The sequence below is a fragment of the Physeter macrocephalus genome, chromosome 19, assembly GCF_002837175.3.
Source record: "Physeter macrocephalus isolate SW-GA chromosome 19, ASM283717v5, whole genome shotgun sequence".
Taxonomy (NCBI): domain Eukaryota; kingdom Metazoa; phylum Chordata; class Mammalia; order Artiodactyla; family Physeteridae; genus Physeter; species Physeter macrocephalus.
Window position 1 is genome coordinate 8,640,841 of NC_041232.1, and position 6,854 is coordinate 8,647,694.

General features: G+C 45.6%; 1 protein-coding gene across 1 annotated transcript in view; it reads right to left on the minus strand.

Moving 5' to 3' along the window:
- Positions 1-705: 705 nt before the first annotated feature.
- Positions 706-6,854, minus strand: part of LOC102979908 (ubiquitin-protein ligase E3B) — a 36,191-nt gene continuing 30,042 nt past the window's right edge. Inside the window, exons 15-18 of the mRNA XM_028480535.2 lie at positions 4,102-4,273; positions 2,406-2,524; positions 1,654-1,768; positions 706-877 (exon numbers count right to left, since the gene is read on the minus strand). Of these exons, the coding sequence (XP_028336336.1) occupies positions 706-877; positions 1,654-1,768; positions 2,406-2,524; positions 4,102-4,273 (578 nt within the window). The remainder of the gene's footprint in view (positions 878-1,653; positions 1,769-2,405; positions 2,525-4,101; positions 4,274-6,854) is intronic.

Below are 6,854 nucleotides of genomic sequence, written 5' to 3' on the forward strand. Positions count from 1 at the left end.
CCTCGAGGAGTCGCAGACCCGTCACCTGCTCCCTGCTCTTCCGAGTCCCGCTCTTGCCTGTGCCCCCACCTCTAGGAATGGCTCTCTCGAGCAGCCAGGCACCCAAGCCGGAAACCTGAGCGTCCTCTGAATTCCTCCTCTCCTTCTCCCCGAGTGCCATCGTTCTTCAAGGCCTGGAGGTGCTACCTCCTTCAAAATCTCTTGATGTCATTGTCTTTCTACTCCCGTGGGCCCACCTGAGTTCAGGCCAGTTTGCCATGACACCTGCCTCTCGCCAGTCCTTCACGCTACGGCCAGAGGAATTTTCTAAAGCAGAGCTCTGACCAGGTGCCTCCACAGCTAAAAACTCTCCGATGGCCTTGGACAAAATCCAAGCTCCCACCCTTGGTTTACAAGGCCCTTCCTGCTCCAGCTCCTACGAACCTCCTCAGCTTCATTTCTTGACTCCACCTGGCTCTCCCTTGGCACCACATTCTCTCTCACCTTGGGCCTGCAAACACTGTCCACTTCTACTGTAGAGTCTTCTCCTGAGCCCCTGCCCTGGGTGCCCACGGCATCCATCCCCGTAGCATCCATCCCACACTACCCAAATGGAAAGTTCACACTGTCTTCAATCTCTGTACCCCCAGCACTTGGCATAACAGCTGCAACAGAGTAAGAGCCAGTCAGCATCTGCGTTTACTGAATGATCATTTTTATTCATTTCTAATAATCGCTATAACAAAAATGGACAGTCAGGAACTTGGTGGGAGGACCCCAGCTCTGAGTGCAACTCACGTTTTTGTGAGGAATGACGTGCGGGATGTACTGCAGGATCAGCTGAGCCCGTTTTCTGTCCTTGTCAAGTTCTTGGAAGAGCACGCTAGGTTTGAGATCCCTTAAAAACAAAGACATGGATTTGGGATAAAGAACAAGAAAACCATCCTCTAGTGCAGGGTTGGCCAGCTACAGCCTATGGGTCAAATCCAGCCTGCTGCCCATTTTTGTAAATAAAGTTTTAATGGAACCGTCATACCCATTCATTAGGTAGTGTCTCTAGCTGCTTTCGCACTACAATGGCAGAGTTGAGTAGGTGCAACAGACACTGTCTGGTGTGCAAAGCCTAAAATATCTACTGTTTGGCCCTTTACAGAAAAAGTCTGCTAATCGCTATTCTAGTGCCACAACTTCAATAGTTACTTAAGAGTTGATCTGTCATTGATTAAAAAAAAGGCAGACATAATCTTATGTTTAGTTGTTGCAAGAGGATTTCCCTACCCTACCCCCCAACAAACCTAGCTGTGGTTTTTATCCCGCTAATTCTGCTGATAAAAACTGCCATTTAATGATCATTACCTGTTGCTTAGTTCAGTTGAAAGAACTTTTCTTTCCAGTTTGCGTATGAAACATCTGCTCAATGTGAGCTGGCTCTGGCTGCCAATAATGAGCTCTAATCATCTTCAGCGTATTGTGTCCTAACAGAAGCAACTGCGAGGTGACCTGTCCTGACAGGTGCTTTATAGGGACACATGCAGATGAAAGGACAAGATGAAGAAGACGGACCAAGTCCTCTCTGCCCTAAAACATGAGTGCTGAGCATCAGGCCACACTGGTGCCGGTGGCATGACAGATGAACTCCAGGCTCCGTAAACCCCCTTCCCACCCTGTGCTCACTTTCGCAGCCAGTGGTCCTCGGGTGCGAAGCGCCGCCGGCAGTCCCGCTCATAGAGCACCATCAGCCACCCGTGGACGGACTGGAACAGCTCCAAGGTCTCGCCCTTGGCATTCTCTGTGGGGCAAACAACCAGGAGAGCCACAGTCTCAGAGGTGCTCAGAACTGGAGGGGACAGGAGGATAGCCCGTGTCTCCTCTCGTCAGCCCCGACGCCCAGCAGTTCTTCGTCTCCCTCATGCTGAACGTTACATGGAATCAACAGAATTAAAAGGCTCCCTGGGTACATTCTAAGGGCCTGTGGGACCCGGGAAATGTCTCAGACACAATCACTCGGGCTGCCTCCCACTTGTATGTCATCCAAAGGACCTTTTAATCTAAGGAGTTTGGTGCTGAACGACTGGCAACACTTCAGGAGGTAGACTCTAACTTGAAGTGGGACCAGGCACGTGTTTTATCTTCATGAAAATCAACTCAAAGAATCAAAAGGAGTTTCAGGGCAAAATTAATCATGAAAAATCTTTCACACACACATGTAAATCCTGAAGGATGCCTGGGAGAGTAAGACTTCCATAACCACACTACTATCTTAAGAGATCATAAAGAGTGGAGAAATAAAACTTCTAACTATGTGAATAAATGTGCATTTTCAATTAACTTTGATGGACAACAAGGCTAAGAATCAGTTGATGTTATAGACTCTAGACTTCCCATGTGTAGTAGCAATTAAACAACGGCTGACATCTTTACCTTACCTACGATTCCATCCCAGATCATCTTAAACACAAAGGAATTCAGAAAAGCGGAGATGGTGACCAGTTCTTCTAGTTTGAATGAAATCTGTTCTTCATAAACTTCAATGTCATCAAGGATCCTAAGTCAGACAGAAAATTATTCACAATTTCCCACTAAGAAGAAGGGGAAAAAAAAGATCTCTTCCTCATACTAGACAAAATAATGTTAAGAAATAAGCTCTATCTTTTAGATAAAATTTACAGGTAAAAGGGTATGATGGAAGGGTGGGTGGAGGTATAGATGAAGCAAGAGTGGCCATGAGTCAATAACTAACTAATGAAATTGGTGACAGGTACGTGAAGGTTCATTATACTATTCTTTCCACTTTCTATTTATTTGAAATTGTCTGTAGTAAAAAGTTTAAAAATACAATTGAGAAAGGAAAGAAACAACACATTCTGCTCTACCCTTTTCTTATTCATAAGGATCTGACTGTGACACTGCTTATGAATTCATTTCTGAATTATCAAGGAATCTTGACTGAGAGTCTGTGTCTACTGAGGGAAGTTGTGGAATCTTATTCTGCATCTGTAACAGACACTAAGGGCACTGAGTAGGTGCTTGCTAAGTATCTGAAGGTGAATGAATAAATGTCTGAAAGAATATATGAATAAATGAACCATAAGATGCAGCTCTATCTGAAAATCTCCTATAACTGCTCTACTCACTTTAGAGCCTGACTCACTCTTGGGTCACCCTTGACCAGGCAATTAAGGGTGTGTCACCAGCAGCTACAGACCCCTGCTCTCCCCTCTAACTACTCACTGAGCCCTCCCTCCATGACTCATACCCAATCCGCCCCCTACATATCCCTAATCCCCTCCTGCCAATCTCTCCCAGACCGAATATAACTTCCTGAGGTCCATTCTATCTTACAATCCTTCACCAACCTTTTGGGAAAAAGTGGAATAAAAAGAATACCAAATACTCAAGTAGACACATAAGCTTAAAGAAAAGGAACTGAATGGGACTAACATTTGTTAATTTCTCACTGTGCCAGGCACTGTACTAGGTACCTGACATTCCTTTTCTCATTTACTCCCTATCAGATTGGTAATATTGTCTCCATTCCAGTGTTGAGGAAACTGAGCTTCAGAGAGGCTAAGCAACTTGCCCAGGGTTAGCCTGATTAACAGTTGTAAGAATAACAGCCAACACATACTGACTGCTTCCGGTGCCTGGGACTATGCCTAACACTGATCTCTTCTGTACCTTCCCACACGGCTAAGAGGTAGGTGCTATGAATTCCTATCTGTAGCTGAAGAAACTGAGGCCCAGAGAGGTGGAGCCCCTTCCCCTCTGGCCCAGGGTGTCTCAGTGAGTGGCTGAGCCAGGTTCTGCACACTGGCTCTGGAATTTTCCAGTTAACTACCTAGCACAGTGAGTAAATAGCCGAGGTGTGATCTGAACCCAGCTCTAGAAGACCCCAAAGCCCACATCAAGTGGTAATGACCCAGCTCTCCTGAAAGGATGGGAACCAACAACTGCTGAATCCCTACTAAGTGCCACCCACTTTGTAAATGTCTTGTCTAATTCTTCTAATGACAGGTCCAAATGCTTGCAGTAATCACATTAACAATTGCTTCCTTGCTGACACTGTAATTTGGTCTCTCCACATTCTAGGAAAGGAATTCAGCCCCAGAGCAGTCAACCTACGTGATGAGGTGGCGGGAACAGTCACAGAACAGCATCAGCATGGCCAAGAGCTGCTTAGACTCTTCAGTGTCATTGTTGAGGCATTCCAAGAAGAGCTTTAACCCTCCGTGGGGCCCCAGTTCACAGATAAACGCCCAAAGTTTGGGCAGCAGGTCATCAAGGTAAGTGAGACCTGGAAAAGGATAGAGAAACCCAAGCTTCAGGTGGGGCTCCACCTGGTCCCTTATGTCTCCTATCCTTCGGGAAAACAAAACACTTAAACCTATTAGTGACCATTTAACGCATGTTGGGAGAAAGAAGGTGCAATTATGAAGAGAAACATCACCATGAGAACAACAGTGATAACAGCAAGCTAATATTTAATGGGTGCTTACTATGTGTCAGATACCATTCTAAATACTTTACAGGCACTATTTCCTTTTCACCTAGGGAAACCTGATGCTATCACCATTTTAAGGGAGGACACTGATGCACAGAGAGGTTGAGTAACTGGCCCCAAATCACACAACCAATAACTGTCAAAGCCAAGAACAGAACCCAGATCTGCTGACTCAGTGTTTATGGTTTTGTTTTTGTGTGTGTGGTATGCGGGCCTCCCTCTGTTGTGGCCTCTCCCGTTGCGGAGCACAGGCTCCGGACGCGCAGGCTCAGCGGCCATGGCTCACGGGCCCAGCCGCTCCGCGGCATGTGGGATCCTCCCACACCGGGGCGCGAACCCGGTTCCCCTGCATCGGCAGGCGGACGCGCAACCACTGCGCCACCAGGGAAGCCCCAGTGTTTATGTTTTAAATCAGGGATCAGCAATTTTCTTCTGGAAAGGGCCAGAGAGTCAGTATTTTTAGGTTTTCAGTCTGGACCAGTCTCTGTCACAACTACTCAATGTGCTACTATCACAGCATGAAGGCAGCCATAGACTGATGTGGCTGTGTTCCCAACAAAACTTTAATTACAAAAGCAAGTGGTGAGCTGGACTTGGCCCATGGGCCATAGTTTGCCAACCCCTGCTTTAAACTATCTTGCAGACTTATCCACATTTAGCAAAGCTTTCCTCTCATCTACTGCTATTATTGTATCTCTGTTAAAAACGGGAAAGCAGCGAATGACAATATGAGATACTCTGAAGTTTTACACAAGAATTTGACCCTGGGAGGAGCAGAGGGCTTCTCGATGGCCAGGCCTCAGGCACACAAGCTGCATCATTGTTATCTACAAAGGCTTTTAATATGGCTATTGACCTAGAAAGTGTGGCTCTAAAGTTCCACTGTCACTGAATGTACAGTAAGATGTGCTCGTCAAATTATTCCTCAGAAAAGGAGGAGTCACCTTATATTTGAGTCCTTATAACGCCTCTCACTTTATAGAGCACTTTGAATGGCTTAATTTTGAACAAAGAACTGTTTGGGGAAGATATATTAGCCTGGGGGCAGACTCAATCAATGCTACTTACGGATGTTTAGAGGGTGAACTGAAGGGATTGTAATGGAGGCAAAGAAATTTAACACCCATCTCATTAATATTCCTAAAGGTTTGACCTCACGTTTTCAAGGGTAAAGGGGATGTGGTTATAAAATGCAGAAACCTCACAATTTAAAAATAAGTTAAAAAAAACAAAAACAAAAACAAAAAACAGGGTGACTGAGAGGACCTTCAAGATGGTGGAGGCGTAAGACGTAGAGATCACCTTGTTCCCCACAAATACATCAAAAATACATCTACATGTGTTACAACTCCTACATAACACCTACTGAATGCTGGCAGAAGACCTCAGACTTCTCAAAAGGCAAGAAACTCCCTACATACGTGGCCATGCAGCTGACAGGGTCTTGGTGCTCTGGCCTGAGGTCAGGCCTGAGTCTCTGAGGTGGGAGAGCCAAGTTCAGGACACTGGACCACCAGAGACCTCCTGGCCCCACGTGATATCAATTGGCGAGAGCTCTCCCAAAGAACTCCGTTGCAATGGTGAGACCCAGCTCCACTCAATAGACAGCAAGCTCCAGGGTTGGACACTCCATGTCAAACAACTAGCAAGACGGGAATACAACCCCACCCATTAGCAGAGAGGCTGCCTAAAATCATACTAAGTTCACAAACACCCCAAAACACACCACCGGACGCTGTCCTGCCCACCAGAAAGACAAGATCCAGCCTCATCCATCAGAACACAGGCACCAGCACCTTCCACCAGGAAGCCTACACAACCCACTGAACCAACCTCACCCACTGGGCGCAGACACCAAAAACAACAGGAACTACGAACTTGCAGCCTGTGAAAAGGAGACTCCAAACACAGTAAGTTAATAAGCAAAATGAGAAGACAGAGAAATACGCAGCAGATGAAGAAGCAAGGTAAAAACCGACCAGATCAAACAAATGAAGAGGAAATAGGCAGTCTACCTGAAAAAAAATTCAGAGTAATGATAGTAAAGATGAACCAGAATCTTGGAAATAGAATGGAGAAAATACAAGAAACGTTTAACAAGGACCCAGAAGAACTAAAGAGCAAACAAACAGTGATGAACAGCACAATAAATGAAATTTAAAAGTCTCTAGAAGGAATCAATAACAGAATAACTGAGGCAGAAGAACAGATAAGTGACCTGGAAGATAAAATAGTGGAAATAACTGCCACAGAGCCGAATAAAGAAAAAAGAATGAAAAGAATTGAGGACAGTCTCAGAGACCTCAGGGACAACATTAAATGCACCAACATTTGAATTATAGGGGTCCCAGAAGAAGAAGAGAAAAAGAAAGGG